This window comes from Nansenia antarctica, assembly GCF_963989245.1.
Source record: "Nansenia antarctica genome assembly, chromosome: 8".
NCBI lineage: Eukaryota > Metazoa > Chordata > Actinopteri > Argentiniformes > Microstomatidae > Nansenia > Nansenia antarctica.
In genome coordinates this window covers 57,354,074-57,370,981 of record NC_137678.1, presented here as the reverse complement: position 1 = coordinate 57,370,981, position 16,908 = coordinate 57,354,074, and the positions used below count along the sequence as shown (strand labels likewise).

The 16,908-nt window shown below is 46.7% G+C and overlaps 2 protein-coding genes across 2 annotated transcripts in view; one reads left to right on the top strand and one right to left on the bottom strand.

Moving 5' to 3' along the window:
* zdhhc17 (zDHHC palmitoyltransferase 17) overlaps positions 1-4,818 on the top strand; it is a gene marked incomplete at both ends in the record, with an annotated part of 42,796 nt that extends 37,978 nt beyond the window's left edge. Inside the window, 4 exons of the mRNA XM_080537569.1 lie at positions 258-341; positions 1,633-1,790; positions 3,938-4,032; positions 4,680-4,818. Of these exons, the coding sequence (XP_080393695.1) occupies positions 258-341; positions 1,633-1,790; positions 3,938-4,032; positions 4,680-4,818 (476 nt within the window). The remainder of the gene's footprint in view (positions 1-257; positions 342-1,632; positions 1,791-3,937; positions 4,033-4,679) is intronic.
* A 3,001-nt stretch (positions 4,819-7,819) lies between these two features.
* Positions 7,820-16,908, bottom strand: part of csrp2 (cysteine and glycine-rich protein 2) — a 9,615-nt gene continuing 526 nt past the window's right edge. Inside the window, exons 2-6 of the mRNA XM_080537587.1 lie at positions 14,446-14,567; positions 12,150-12,318; positions 10,658-10,787; positions 9,279-9,372; positions 7,820-7,912 (exon numbers count right to left, since the gene is read on the bottom strand). Coding sequence (XP_080393713.1) covers positions 7,836-7,912; positions 9,279-9,372; positions 10,658-10,787; positions 12,150-12,318; positions 14,446-14,557 — 582 coding nt within the window. The 5' untranslated portion in view covers positions 14,558-14,567 and the 3' untranslated portion in view covers positions 7,820-7,835. The remainder of the gene's footprint in view (positions 7,913-9,278; positions 9,373-10,657; positions 10,788-12,149; positions 12,319-14,445; positions 14,568-16,908) is intronic.

The window sequence follows — 16,908 nt, the reverse complement described above, 5'->3', positions numbered from 1 at the left end:
GTCTCTCTCCATCTCTCTCTGTCTGTCTCTCTCTGTCTCTCTCTCTCTGTCTCTCTCTCTCTCTGTCTCTCTCTCTCTGTCTCTCTCTCTCTCTATCTTTCTCTCTCTCTCTCTATCTTTCTCTCTATCTCTCTCTCTCTCTCTCTCTGTCTTTGGCTGAACTGGAGTTGAGCCAGGAGAAGAGGGAGAGTGAGATGAAGAGGGTAGGAAATCAGACACTAACCCCCCCCCCCCCCCCTCCCTTCTTCCCTCTACAGGAAGTGGAAATCACCGCTACTTCATGGGATACCTGTTCTTCCTGCTCTGTATGATCTGCTGGATGATCTACGGCTGCATCTGCTGTAAGTGTGGAACGGCCCCTCAGAGGTGGTGGTGGTTTATCTACTCTGCTTCTCCAGGCTGCTGGGCTGTTCTTCTATTCAACACTCAACATGTGCGTGTTCAGTAGTGAAATATTAAAGGAGACCTAGTTTGCTCTTTCTCCACAAGTTAATGTCGGTCTCTGGGGTCCCCAAATATTTCATTGAAGTTATTTTTTTTTGTTTTCGTTTTTTACTGAAAATACCACTCCGATTTTAATCTCAAGGCGTTCCAGCATGCCTCTAAACGCCTCTGTTTCCGTCCTTTTCTCGGCGGGTTGTTTCATGGGTCGGGAAATCATCATCAGATGATTATTCTGCAGATTCAGTCTGTGGGAGTGTGGTGAAACAAACAGACGGTTCCCAGCGGGAATAAAACCAAATATCCTTGTGTTCCCCACAAAGCAAGGAACAATGAGAGAAGTCTGACTGCCATGTTCTTTAACTGTTTGAATGGAAACGATCAGACCTTGTGTTCAAATGTGGCGTGCGGACACACACAGGTCTGGAAATCATCAGCGTCTTTTAATGCAGATTTGATGTGTGGCAGCGCGGAGAAAAAACATGGTTCCCGGGGGAATGAAATTAAAATGTATCTAGTAGTAAGCACTGGAAAAGGTTTTTCATAATATGTGACACCAGCTGATGTGTGTAAAATGATGTCATATACACTGAAATCAGAAAAAAGGTTGAAGACAATTTGCGTATTTGAATGTTGGTACTAGAATCGGAGAAACTTGCTCTGAATCAAAACACAACAGCTAGAAGCTAAGAAGGCACATCGCTAAGAACATCTAACTTCATGTTTAGCACATCACAACATGCTGATAGAACATCAACATGCTAAAAACACATAACTACACATAATTAGATCACAGTCCTTGCTTTTGAACACGTCCTAAAACAAACGTTTCTTTACAAGCTGTGTATCACTCACCTGTAGCCTACGGCAGACGAGATAGTGAATACAATTCACAAATTATTTATTTAATGATCCTAAAACTGTTGATTATATCGAGTGGGCACTTAAAAACTTCAAGTTGCGTATTATTAAAAAGAAAAAGATTTTCTTGACAAAAACTTTAATTTTCGAGGCTTTGTCGTTTGCGGGTCGTTGCTGTGCAGACTTCACCGTCATAAATCTCGCAAGATTATAAAAAAATAAGCTTGGATTTTCCTTTAGTGACGTTGATGGAATACCCGCCAGCTCCGTTGTTTGCATGTCAGCACCCTCCCCACCCTAACGTCCCCTCCCTCCCTCCCTCCCATCCAGACTGGAGGATCCACTGTGCCACCAACTATGCCAAGGACGGGTTCTGGATCTACCTGACCCAGATCGCCTCCTGCTCCCCCTGGATGTTCTGGATGTTCCTCAACAGCGTTTTCCACTTCATGTGGGTCGCCGTGCTCATCATGTGTCAGATGTACCAGGTGAGACACGCCCCCCCTAACCCTAACCCCCCAGGTGAGACACCCCCCCTAACCCTAACCCCCCAGGTAAGACATGTCCCCCCCTAACCCTAACCCCCCAGGTGACACACTAACCCTAACCCCCCAGGTGAGACACTAACCCTAACCCCCCAGGTGAGACACTAACCCTAACCCCCCAGGTGAGACACCCCCCCTAACCCTAACCCCCCAGGTGAGACACGCCCCCCTAACCCTAACCCCCCAGGTGAGATACGCCCCCCTAACCCTAACCCCCTAGGTGAGACACGCCCCCCTAACCCTAACCCCCCAGGTGAGACACGCCCCCCTAACCCTAACCCCCAGGTTAGACACGCCCCCCTAACCCCCCAGGTGAGACACGCCCCCCTAACCCCCCAGGTGAGACACGCCCCCCTAACCCTAACCCCCAGGTTAGACACGCCCCCTAACCCCCCAGGTTAGACACGCCCCCCTAACCCCCCAGGTGAGACACGCCCCCCTAACCCTAACCCCCCAGGTGAGACACGCCCCCCTAACCCTAACCCCCCAGGTTAGACACGCCCCCCTAACCCTAACCCCCCAGGTGACACGCCCCCCTAACCCTAACCCCCCAGGTGACACGCCCCCCTAACCCTAACCCCCCAGGTGACACACCCCCCCTAACCCCCCAGGTTAGACACGCCCCCCTAACCCTAACCCCCAGGTTAGACACCCCCCCCTAACCCTAACCCCCCAGGTGAGACACGCCCCCCTAACCCTAACCCCCCAGGTGACACGCCCCCCTAACCCTAACCCCCCAGGTGAGACACCCCCCCCCTAACCCTAACCCCCCAGGTGAGACACACCCCCTAACCCTAACCCCCCAGGTGACACACCCCCCCTAACCCTAACCCCCCAGGTGAGACACCCCCCCCTAACCCTAACCCCCCAGGTGAGACACGCCCCCTAACCCTAACCCCCCAGGTGACACACACTAACCCTAACCCCCCAGGTTAGACACCCCCCCCTAACCCTAACCCCCCAGGTGACACACCCCCCTAACCATAACCCCCCAGGTGAGACACCCCCCCTAACCCTAACCCCCCAGGTGAGACACCCCCCCTAACCCTAACCCCCAGGTGAGACACGTCCCCCCTAACCCTAACCCCCCAGGTGAGACACCCCCCCTAACCCTAACCCCCCAGGTGAGACACACCCCCTAACCCTAACCCCCCAGGTGACACACCCCCCCTAACCCTAACCCCCCAGGTGACACACCCCCCTAACCCTAACCCCCAGGTGAGACACCCCCCCCTAACCCTAACCCCCCAGGTGAGACACCCCCCCTAACCCTAACCCCCCAGGTGAGACACGCCCCTAACCCTAACCCCCCAGTTGAGACACCCCCCCTAACCCCCCAGGTGACACACCCCCCCTAACCTCCCAGGTGAGACACGCCCCCCTAACCCTAACCCCCCAGGTTAGACACCCCCCCTAACCCTAACCCCCCAGGTGAGACACCCCCCCTAACCCTAACCCCCCAGGTGAGACACACCCCCCTAACCCTAACCCCCCAGGTGACGCACCCCCCCTAACCCTAACCCCCCAGGTGAGACACCCCCCCTAACCCTAACCCCCCAGGTGAGACACCCCCCCTAACCCTAACCCCCCAGGTGACGCACCCCCCCTAACCCTAACCCCCCAGGTGAGACACCCCCCCTAACCCTAACCCCCCAGGTGACACACCCCCTCTAACCCTAACCCCCCAGGTGAGACACCCCCCCTAACCCTAACCCCCCAGGTGACACACCCCCTCTAACCCTAACCCCCCAGGTGAGACACCCCCCCTAACCCTAACCCCCCAGGTGACACACCCCCCCTAACCCTAACCCCCCAGGTGACACACCCCCCCTAACCCTAACCCCCCAGGTGAGACACCCCCCCCTAACCCTAACCCCCCAGGTGAGACACGCCCCCTAACCCTAACCCCCCAGGTGAGACACGCCCCCCTAGGATCCCATACATTAATTACAGACTCCATTCTCTCTGTCTCTTTTGCCTTCCAATGAAACAACTAATGACACTTTGGCGTGTGTGTGTGTGTGTGTGTCTGTGTGTGTGTCTGTGTCTGTGTGTGTGTGCGCATGTGCGTGTGTCTGTGTGTCTACCAGATTGCTGGTCTGGGAATTACCACCAATGAGAGGATGAACGCCAGGAGATACAAGCACTTTAAAGTAACGGCCACGTCCATCGAGAGTCCCTTCAAGTGAGTGATGCTTCCTCATATTGTCTCCTTTGTTCTAGTCTTGTAGAACACTGAGCTGATTCTAGGTCATTTCTAAGTAATAGGCACATTTGTGAGTTCATCTAAAGTTCCAGGGTATCCGCGGTGTCTTGAAAAGTATTAAAAGTTGATGAATACATTTTGGGAAAATCAAGACCCATAAGTATTAAAAAGTCTTATCACGATTTTATGAGGTCTTGAATTTTTTGGGTATTTTTCTGAATTAGACTCTGTCCAAAGAGTTTGAGTCCTAAAAACTTTTAGTAAAAGTTTGTGAATTTATTAGTTTTATTAAAAAACAAAGATGAACCAGATATTCTGTTGTATGATAGTGGTCTTGTCTATTGCGAACTAAAACTGTTAAGTTAAAGGTGTCACTGATGTAAACGGTTACAGCTCGAAGTGGCGGTGAGGTCTGGAAAAATATTGACAAGGTCTTTAAAAAGTCTTAGAAAGGTATTGAAATTAACCTCAAGATTCCTGTATATACCCTGAGTAGGTAACATAGACACGGCTGTTCTAGTGTCAACTGTCACTTAGATCCAACTGTCACTTTCAAATTAACCTCAAGATTCCTGTATATACCCTGAGTTCAAACCGACATCCCCTGCCTCTCTCTCTCTCCTCAGCCACGGGTGCGTACGGAACCTCATAGACTTCTTTGAGATCCGCTGCTGCGGTCTGATCCGGCCCGTGAATGTGGACTGGACCACGCAGTACACAATAGAGTACGACCAGACATCCGGGTCGGGCTACCAGCTGGTGTAGAGGAGGAGGAGGGGGGGGGAGGGGACGAGACGAGAGAAGAGGGGGAGTGGGAGGGGGAGAGGGAGCAGCTGCGTCTAGAAGAAGAAGAGGGGGGGAAGAGGGGGGGGGTTCCCCCGGAGTTCATATCGGAGCAGGGCTGTTTCTCGGGAGCGCTCGCCTTGGACCACCTCCTCCCTCGCCGCTCAGACTGAAACCTCAGCCAGGACTAGCATGCTGTTACGGGACTACGCCACACCAATACCACCACCACCACCACCTGTTACTACTACTACTCAAAGTGAAACCCCACATCCTTCATTGCTGTACCACCTCCACCACCAATCAGAGCCCCATGGGGCCTCCTCAGCTGCCCCCCCCCACCTCCTCTCCCCTGCCCATGGACAGTGGACCGCTGCCAGCCGCACAGGGAAGGAGGCAGAGAAGGGAGGATGAGGAGGAGGAGGAGGAGGAGGAGAACAAATACTAAATAAAGGGATTCCTTATTTGTTCGCTGTACTGGAGTCATAATGCTGAAGCATGCAGAACGGTAAAACGGCGGTTACGTTTCGCCCCCCGCCACCCAACCAACCCATTTGATATGTTTTTCCCATTCTTCTTTTCTTTTTCTTCTTTTTTTTGTCGTCATCTTGTTTTGGACTGTGTTGGAATCTCTGCTGTTCCTTTTAGAACTGTGGTGGCCTGGGAGATGAAGGAAGGGACTGAAGGCCTTTTAAGGACGAGGTGGTTCTTCAGTAGGATTTGATAAGGGATGGGTTCTAGGTCTTGGTTCTGCACCGTGGTTCAAGCCTTTGTCCAGGTTCCTCCGGGAGAATCAACTCGTCAACTCGTTAGGTTGTTGGTCTGTCATAAGATGGCGTCTGCAACTGTTTAATTGGGATCGTTGCAAAGTGGTCACTTTCACAAGGTATTGAAACAGTTAGCAGATAGGAAAGATATCCTACAAATAATGTGATGCAAGCATATTTATTTTAAAGCTATTTATAGATTATTATTTCTTGAATACCATCGTGTTTTACTTTTTTCGTTTTAAGTTTATTTGTTTTTTTTTTATGGAGAGAAACTACAAATCTTATGGAGGTTTGACCGGATGCCCTACGAACTTTACCAGAAAACCACACACTCATACAGATATTTATTAATATAAAAAGTAGCGTAGAGATGTCAACTAGAGTTGTAAAGGAAAGGCCGTTTCATCTGAGATTTAAATGGAAATGGTGGTGTGAGTTTACAAAGAAAGGTTCATTCCATGTGTATTATTTTTTTTGGAGACTTCTGAAGTCCTATCTTTGTCAATTTTGTTGTTGTTTTTGTTTGTCTGCCTCTATGACAATGCACTGATCACATTTTTGGTTTTACCGATCTCGCCATTACTGAAGATTACGGACACTTCCGACAAAAAAAACCGCTTCCATGTTTACTGAGAGTGGACGGCCCTGACAGACGTAGGGTCTAGTCCCCAGCCCTGCTCTTCCCCTCATACTCATCTCTCTCTGGTTGCGTCTCTCATGAGTGGAACTCCAAGCAGCAGCAGCTACACGATGGACTGAAATGTAAAGATTGTGCATCTGTACATAAATGATCCTAGACTTTTTCCGTGAGTGAAAACTGTTTATTTTTTGGGTTTTTATGTTTTTTTTCGTCAGTGTTAGTTGAAGCTGCTCCTTAAAAAATTTCATTTCCAACCAAAATGAAAGAAAAACTCTGATTATAATCCAATTGTATGACTGTAGCTTTTAGTGATGTCCAACACTGCTGTGTATAGGCATTTTAACCCCCCTCCCCCCTCCCCTCCCCCCCTGCGAGACTCCACTGCATGTGTGATGCTTGGACCTGGGCTGTTGACTCGCCATACTGTTGATTGATCTGTCGCCATCCAAGCTACCCAAGTGATCGCCCAGCAAGCCATGTGTTTGTATATAATGAATGTTCAGTATTTGCAAGTACTTTCTTTATGTCCATTATGTTTATTTTTTTTCTTTATTTTAATTTTTTTTTATCCAGTGTGTATCTTTTAGTGCTCCAAGTCCTCCTCGGTCCTGCAGGTTGCCAGATAACGAGTCTGTCCCGCCTGTTGAAGTGTAATATATTTGAATGTTCCATACTGGTGGATTATAGTCGAACTAAAGTTTTTTTTTCTTTTTTTTTTCGTTCTGTCATATTGCTGGGTTTGTTAAACCACTGGATGTACAAATTGTAAAGCAAAAAGACACAAGAAATAATGACAAACACAGATGATTTTTTTTTTCTTTTCTTATTTTCTAGACAAAAAAAAAAGAAAAAAGATTGGTCATTTGCGTCATTGCACCATACAGTTGTCCTGGTCTCCCAGCCTCTGGACCTACGGTTGCATCATCAGTAGGGGACAGTGACTCACATTGCAGGCTTACCCTCTGCTAGAAGAGGCACAGTAACCATCCATCATCACACTACCCACCAACCTACCATCACACTACTCCTCCTATAGGTCCCCTAGAGACAGGGTCTGATGATGAACTGGTTTAGAGAAGTCACACTGGTTCTCCCAACAGAAACCTTGTCCTTGCCCTCCCCCCCCACCATGTGATAAGCACATGCTCATCTACAGTGCCTCTCCGCCTTCTCCAGGACATCACTGTAACTCCGCTTCAGATGTAAACATATTGGGCATGGTTCAATTTTAATGGCTTTAATAATAAAATACGGTCAAAAATGTGAAAATACACAATGTGCTCTTGTGTTTTTTCTTCTGAATATATTAAAATCATGTTGACTGGTTTGTGTGTCTTTGTTTTTATACATCACATGATACAACTGGTTGGGGCTATAAGACCAGTTTCTCTGCCAGGCTTTTGTAGTAAAAATACATTTGAAATATACTGAAGTGTTTCGGATTGGCTTTATTGTATAATGCATTGACGCCTTTAGAACATAGGCGTACAGTATACACTGACTTTCACAGAGAAATGTACAAAGGCAAGACTGAGCATGGATCCTGGTTGTGGTGGGTCGTCATCATGGTGGGTCATCCTGGTGGGTCATCATCGGGCGTGCACCAGAGCACCTGCCCCCTGGCCGTACCCGAACCCTTTAGGTCCAAAGTTCTTAGCGTAACACGCTAGAGGAGAAAGACAACACACCATGAGTACGCTAACATACATATTAGTCAGATGCTGATTGGTTGCATGAAGAAAGCTGCACTGAACACTGAATATTACTCTTATATTTAAAACAAATTTAAATAGTTTTGAGTGTGCATTCTTTTCCTATGTGCTCCCTTTGAAATCCAGGCCGTTTCATAGCAGCAGTGTACTTGCGTGCCGAATACATTAGTTAATCACAACACAGAAAACTAAAAAGTGCTTTGATTGATGCCTTCAATTAGAGTGAGTCTCTATGCTGTGTTTGACCACACGACCACTAAGTGACATGCATGTGCAATAGTTTACGCCGTGTTTGGAGAAAGTTTTGGGAATTGAGATGCAACTTTGCTGCTCACCATTCCAAGGTTTCATGATTGATTCTAAGAGTATAGAAGGAAAATATTATGCAATATCTTTTCAGGTAACCTGTGAGTCTAACCGCTGCCCTCCCCCCTCCTCCAAGCTTCAACACAGAACCGCAAAAGGCTGGGTGTGCTACTGTTTACTCTACTGTTCAGCCAGCCCCATTCCTGAGCCATTGTGTGGGTGATCAGGGAAAACCTACCCCCATTGTTAGAGATATATCTGGAATGTTTAGGGCAGCGTTACTAGAATTCAGGGAGTTAGGTTTCCGGGCTGACATGAATACAAAAAGAACTACAGAGGGAAAACTAATGCGCTCTATTTATAACACAACACAAGGCACTCAATCACAGTTTGCATCATACTAGTGTATCATTCAGTGTTTCTGTTTTGCAGCTATGTAAGAGCTAGCTAGCTAATCCAACTTCTTTCACTTAGTCCGTCAGTGGTGAGGTGTGTAGTTCTGGTTGGGTTGGGACGTTCTAGCTCTGCTGGCGGTCAGGAGGGATTGTAACCAGTGGTGTAGTCTAGTGTTTTCTAGAGGGTATACTGTGATTTTTCCCTCCCAGCCTCATATCGTTATAAGTCTGTGCTCCCTGTCTAACGTTATATATATATAAATGACATGTTATAAGGCTGATCTGTGCATGATAGTGCTGCATTTTGACATATCTCCCCCCGTTGATGGTATATGACGCTATAGTCAGTCCCAATGGTCCAAAATCCAAGTGCTTCGTAACACAGACGGGGTGAATTTTATGAATGAAAGTGTGAAAGTTCTGTCACAAAACGCTGTTACCTATCCTCACACATTTCTAAGTGGGTATATGGAAATCCTTGGCCTTTCCTGTGGGTATACGGCGTAGTCCTGCGTATCACATAGACTACACCACTGATTGTAACAGGCCTGAATGAAAGGTGGATCAGAAAGCAGGTGGATCAGAAAGCAGGTAGATCAGAAAGCAGGTGCGTTCTCACATTTGCAGTAGATCTCTCCATCTTTCTCCGTCTGGGTGGTGGACTCCAGACTCTTCCCACACTTGGCACACCGGAAACAGTTCTTGTGCCACGGCTGTGGAGGGCAAGGCAAGGCAAGTTTATTAGTACAGCACATTTCATACAACAGGGGCAATTCAAAGTGCTTTACATACATTATTTAAAAATACAGCAAGCGGAGCATAGTAAGAAAATAAACATTACAAAGTTTGCAAGTGATATTTGATACCAAGCCAGGGAGACTCGGCCTAGACCAGTTGCTCCGGGGCGCTTCACTCAACTATCCCTTTTCTGACATTATTATTTTCATACAATATTTCGTAACACCATTGTTTTAGCGCCCCTTGTGAGTGGAGGCACGCTAACGTGGGACCTGCACCGGACTCCCCCTGGCCTGGGTTGGCAGTCCTGCCGTGCACGCTACCCCCCCCCCCGGTAGGATAGGGACAGACACCCGGTAAGATAGGGACAGAGAAGATACATGACTGACTGGAACATCATTATGATACAAGAAACTCCTATGGCGGGCATTTGTTACTCATTTAATTTCCCACCATAATTCCACTAGGAAGTTTCTATCTGGAGGAATTAGGCCTTCTGCAGCCACTGTTCTACAGTGAATGCCTTGGAACCCGATCCCAGTTTGGAATAAATAGGAAATGCAGCAGGCAGCGTCCCGCATAATGATGACATCAGCCTGCGTTGACGTGTGTGTGTATGTGTGTGTGTGTGTGTGTGTGTGTGTGTGTGTGTGTGTGTGTGTGATCCCCCACATCTGTCTGAAGCCAGCGCAGCAGATTTCTCCACCACTGCTGCTCAGAAGCCACAGGGCTCTAATCCAGAGTTTATGAAAACTCTAAAGCCAGAACGAATCTGATTTCTGTCTTATTGATGCAAAGTAAATCCAGCCAACTCAACACTGTGCAGCAAACCCACCTGCTTTCAATCAACGGCACTTTCTGAAACGGGCCCAAATTGAACGAGAGCCAAATCATGACGTTAGAATTATAAGGTTCTATCTCCATTTTTGTCAAAATTGAGTTTTTTTACATAATCTGATCCGTTGGGTGTTTATTAATGCCTGTGGGGTGTTGTTTTTAAAATGTTGACATTTTTGAGTTAGTAATTCATAAAATACAAAGGTTCCATCTCACAAAACATAATGGAATGTAAAAACTTTGACGCTCAATATCTCTGAACTGCCCTAAACGGAGATAGAACCTTATCATTCTAAACGGAGATAGAACCTTATCATTCTAAACGGAGATAGAACCTTCTCATTCTAAACGGAGATAGAACCTTATCATTCTAAGCTCACGAAATACCCTCTGATTCACTCTTTGTCCCCCCCCCGCACTCACCTTGCCTGCCCCCACCACCTTCTCCGCCGCATAAACCGAGTCTCCGCACCGGGCGCACTTCTCCGAATTGCCGAACTTCTGGGCGAATTTGGAGGGGTTGGGGTTGGTGGTGGGCCTGTGGGTCGGGGTCCTAGAGGGGGACGCAAACAACAACAACATCAGAAATGGCTCAACGAATTAATCAGCATCATGCAAATGGAGAGAATTACGCTTCTACAACTCTAAAGGTCCCAATAGATATTTGAACATATGAGGTCCAATTATTGATTATCTAAAAATGTAATGAATTGTTGATTATATCCTGTAGTGATGCAAGCCTGTACTCTTTCTCTTTTTTTATCTTCTCCTTATTTTATTTTACTTTTTACTATTGTACTCTTTAGTTGTGTCCTTGTAATACCTGACAATGTTGCATTTTGGGGATTTGGTTGGAACCAAATCATACTAGACATGTATGCCTGGCAGCTTGTTTGTTTGCTTGTTTGTTTGTTTGTTTGTTTGTCTTGTGTATAAAACTGAAAAACTGAAAACAAAACAAAAAACAAAACAAGAAAAAACAACAACAACAACATCAGAGGAGGGAGAACAGGTCCCTCTGGTTCACTGGGCCCGTCTCTCCCAACTCCACTCCAGAGTGGGGCTGAGCGCTACACAGGGCTGGGGCCTCTGCCTAGCCAGGGGGGACGGCCTGTCCCCTCCCTGCCGCCCCTGAATGGGCGTCTTTGTCCCAGGGGACGGAGGGGGACAGTGGGGAGACCAGGGGGGAGGGGGGGGGGGGGGCGGTGGGGAGACCAGGGTCAGCAGAGCAGCACAGGACCACTGCGTTACATAAAGGGCCCTTTCATACCAACGATCACCTGACGCGCTGGGCGCGGCTTAACAGACCTGCGTGTGTGTGTGTGTGTGTGTGTGTGTGTGTGTGTGTGTGTGTGTGTGTGGTGTGTGGTGTGTGGTGTGTGGTGTGTGGTGTGTATGAAACTGTAAGTCTATCAGGCTCTGATCCGGGCCAAGGGCCATTCCCAGGATTCTCAGAAAGGCGTCCACAACAAGACAGGTAACGTGATACAATGAGTCTGATCTCTCCGTCTTTTCAAGTCTATTAGGTTAGTCAACTAGCCTGTAACAGTATGTACCAGACAGTATAATAGTATCATATCATGGACGTCTCTGTTGCTGGGGAGGGGAGGGGAGGGGAGGGGGAGGGGGGGGAGGGGGAGGGGTGTAACGTACCATCTTCCCCAGATGACCTACTGAGTGGAGGGTAATTGTATTTTTACAGATTTTTTGGGAGACGGAAAAAGCATCATCTAGTTTAACGGTCTAATCGTCTAATTCATTCCACAGAGCCATGTGAAGTGGATTCATCACTCACACAGATCAGTAAACACAGGAAGCGAGGCAGGACGTGGACACTCAACACCCCACGTTAAACACTGGACACTCAACCCCCACGTTAAACACTGGACACTCAACCCCCATGTTAAACACTTACTCCTCTGGTTTGATCCCCAGTCTCTCTCCGCGGTCCATGTTCAGTGTGCCGGCGCCCTGCCCGTACCCGTAGCCCTTGGGACCGTACTTCTTCCCGTAGCAGGACTTGCAGTAGATCTCCGTGTCATGGATGGCCAAAGTCGTACTGTCTAGCCCCTTCCTGCAGACCACTACAACGAACGGGAGAAAACAAGAGTGTGTGTTTGAATGCCACAGGGTTGCTTTTGTCTGCTACAGCCACACACATCATTGCCTGGAAAGGTCCTTCGGTAATTCCTCAATTACAGATTTCAGTCACTATTGTCCCTCGTTCCAGGAAAGGACAGGAGAGATAGAGCGCCGAAAGATAGAAGGCGCCTGTTAGTTTTGCACTGTAATGACTAGGGCATTGTTTCAGATTGTGTGTCCTTGTTTATTCCAATCAGATGCATGACCAGGTGAAATGTGAACAGTCTGGGTGACTCACAGTCCTTCTGTCCTCATCACCGTCACTCTGCAGGCTGGTCTGCTTGGATGTGGTTGAGGCCTGGGTCTAGCACATCCTATGAGGACTGCTATGCTAACCGTGGTGACCCTGAACTGCTATGCTAACCGTGATGCTAACCCTGAACTGCTATGCTAACCGTGATGCTAACCCTGAACTCGATGGGTTTTCATTTGAGAATCGGGAGCCAAAAGGTGCAGTTGACTGCAGTACTTCCAGAACCTAGTCTTACTTTATATGAAAACATTGTTTGAAAACTGTTATTTCATATAAACAAAAACGTTGAGAACTGTCCCGTTCCCCTACTTTAAGTGACAGGATGACCTGAAGTGGATCCTCTTCCTGAAACACTGAGGAAAACAAAGCGGGAGTGTCTTCGTGTCTCTACTAGGCTGCTTAACAGGTTGCTTAGAGACGGGCGTAGAATAGATTGTCATCAAAATGGCTGAATCTAGCCCCGCGGTGGTGTAGCGGTCTACGCACTGGCCACTAGTGCATGCTGCCCACCGGGGCCGGGGTTCGTATCCCGGCTCGCCAGATCCAGATATGGCCGAGGCACACGGGAAGCGGCATATTGGGCGGCCGCTTCCGAGGGGGGTATAGGAGTATTTCTGGACAAGGATCCGTCGCGCAACACCGCCCCCTGGGTGCCGGAATAACGGTGCTGGGCTCGAGGAGCCAGTCAGCTAGTCTGCCTGGCGGCCTCTTCTGGGACTGCCGGCCACGGGGTCGTGCGGCGGATCCTATGCAATAGGCAGGGGATAATTGGATGCTAGGTTGGGTTCAATTGGCTACCAAATTGGGTGAAAAAGGGATAAAATCTGGAAAAAAAATAAAAATAAAAAAAATGGCTGAATCTATTTGCAACCAGGCGGGGTGATGAACCACAACTGTAATAAACCACAAAGGGAAGATGAGAGACGAGAGAGCGTAAATGAGGTGAGGGGGTGGAGGGTGAGGGTCGGGGGGATGGGGGGATGGGGGGATGGGGGGTTAGGGGGGCAGGGAGAACACAGGCTCTTTGAACTCATTAACTCTTCTATGGCTGCTCCAAACAAAGCGGCTTTTGTGCGGACCCCTCGAACGTAAACACTTCTTATGTGGGCCAGATTGTTTCTGTTGTTTTTATAGTGAGAGGCCTAATCCAAAGCATGTGCATCCAGAGTGTAGTCCATTCAGGGTCGTCCAGCACAACATCTAAACATCTGCCATCTCAAGAGGGTCCTAGAAAACATCCTAGCACACGCCCAAGTTCATGTGGCAGGCAGAACACAGAGCACAGATCGGTCAGCGAGATGAGATGCACACACCGATGGAGAAGCACAGACCGAGCGTGTCTGTGGTTAGCACGCGCGTGATAAGCCGCAGAGGGCGGGTCAAACTAAGGTCACCATGCTTTCATGCTTGTAGCCGCCTCAAATTAACCCTCAATGTACGGTTTCTGTTTCATGGTTTCCACTCTGAACGTCTGCAATTATCTCATCAACTTAAGTGAAGTGTGGAAACAATTCCAGATTGAGGTTGTGCATCTTAGGGTTCATGGAGTATTTGGGAGAGGGGGAGAGAGAAGGAGAGATGGAGAGAGAGAGAGAGACAGAGAGAGAGAGAGAGAGAGAGAAAGAGAGAGAGAGAGAAAGAGAGAGAGAGACAGAGACAGAGACAGAGACAGAGAGAGAGAAAGAGAAAGAGAAAGAGAAAGAGAGAGAGAGACAGAGAGAGAGAGACAGAGAGAGAGAGACAGAGAGAGAGAGAGAGAGGAGCAACAGGTAGCCCCTTCAGTTGATAGGACGAGGAGAGGAAATGCGACACTCACTGCAGAGGAAGCAGCACTTGTGGAAGCTCTTCCCGTCACACTGCACCTCCTCGGCGTGGTACACGAGGCCCTGGCACGCGCCACACTTGTTTCCACCTCCCCAGTTTGGCATCGTAGCGGCGCTGCAAAGATGTCAAAGAAAGAACCAGAATGTAAACCAACCAGAAAAACACCCAAAGGAAGTAAGGGCTGTCTGTCTGTTCTTCCTGTCTGTTTGAATCAGTCAGCAGTGACACACCTTCCTGGTACCAATGAGATAGAGACAAAAGACAACAGTTCCTGCTGTGCTGCAGGATGTACAAACATAAAAACAGGCCATAAGGGTCTTGGGTCAGGACAAGACAATGGGGCAGAAGAATGAATGCACGAGGGAACTCTTCAATGGTTTAACAACATCATAGAAGAATCTGTTGTGGGATCGGACTGGAAGTGGTTTGTACAACAAGCCTGATTCATAAACACTTCATAAACGCTTGTGGTGGTCACAGAGAATTCACATGACAGAGTCGTTTCATTTCTAAAACCAGCCAGCTGCCAGCGTTTAACGTTTACCCAAACTGGTTAAAGATTGTGACTCATTCCATAATCTGTTAACAGACTCCTATTGGATTTTCAAGAGACACATAAAACATCTTGTAAGATGTTGTAGGAACCCTCCCTTCTGCATTCCCGGACGCCAAAATCTGGACGGTTTCAAAACAAGACAGTCATGATGTCACTTGTCCAGAAAACGTTTTCATTAAGTTAACCACAAATCATTGCTAGGCATCAACCAAACATGAGAACATACACTTTTTAAAGCTTCACATCCTCCCTTTGTTATTAGAGACTGCGTTGACAAGCCCGAACATGAGAGAGGATCAGAAGGAGACTTAAACTGTTGGAGTGCCTCAGGGCCGTAGCCTAATGGTTTTCAGAAGAGTTTCAATGGCTGCATCCAAATGTAGAACGTTTATATATATATTGGTCTACCTTACCTTGACTCTCAAGTGATTATTTGTATTTGGACGCTCAGATTCACTACTTTCAAGCCAACTGTCACAAAATATGACTCTAAATGTGTATGGCTGGTAGCCTATTGGGTTTACTCTTGAGATTGACCCTCTTAATATTTCGTATCTTTTACAATACGCTATCTGACGGTAGTCTATGTTTCAAATGTATATATTTGGGGATTTGTTCTTGCTATTAAGTTGACCCTCCCTTTTGCCCATTACTGACCCCTCCCTGTCCCTAGATCTTTAGCTGTCTAGTTTTAGGTTTTTGTAGTTTTAGTTTAGTTTTAGATTATCTTAGACTGTTTTAGACTAGTTTTTGTTTTAGACTGTGTAGTTTTAGTTTAGTTTTAGTCTATACTGACGGAAAGTTTAGTTTATTTTAGACTATTTTTAGACTAGTTTTAGTTTTAGACAATGTAGTTTTTAGTTTAGTTTTTAGACTATGTAGGCCAGGTTTTGTATTGTATTTGTTTGTGGTGGATGTTGTTGTTGTATGCCTGTGAACAGGTCACACTTGAAAATGAGCCCTTGGGGCTCAATGTGTTTCTTACCTGTATAAATAAAGGTTAAATAAATAAATAATTAAAAATATATATAAAGATATTCTAAAGATGAAAAACAAATGAGGGTTCGTTTTTCTTATAATGAGAACGTCTTCTGAGAAGATCTATTATGAACTCATTTCTATGATTAAATCTATATGCATCTATGAAATAATATACAAATCACAAGAAGGATAACTTCATCTAAATAATATGAACCAATAAAGTCCTTGGGGAGAGACAGGTAGATGACGTCACAGCTCAGTGATCAGGTAGAATGGTCACAGGTGTGTCGCGCATCGTTGACCTCAATCTGGAGACGCGTTTACGGAGCTATTTTAGTGCCATCAGAAATTGAATTGTATTTGACAGATTGAATTGAATATGAGCACAAATTGAATTGTATTTCACAGATCTGAATTGTATTTCATTCATTATTCTACCTAGCCCAGAGTCCCCGGATGAGTGCCTCTAAAACTGAATTGTATTTTGAGAAAAACTGAATTGTATTTTGAGAAAAACTGAATTGTATTTTGAGAACTGAATTGTATTTTGAGTAAAACTGAATTGTATTTTGAGAACTGAATTGTATTTTGAGAAAAACCGAATTGTATTTAGAGAAACTGAATTTGAAAACTGAATGAAAATAATGAAAACTGAATTGAATACAATTCAATCTGTCAAATACAATTCAGTTTGTGCTCAGATTCAATTCAATCTGTGAAATACAATTCAGATCTGTGAAATACAATTCAATTTGTGCTCATATTAAATTCAATCTGTCAAATACAATTCAATTTCTGATGGCACTAAAATAGCTCCATACGCGTTACCTTCAAGTCCGGACAGGTCAATTAAAATCACCAACTTTGTTTATGTCATGATTCATGAACGTTGTCGAAGGTGACATTTTCAGAGAATAT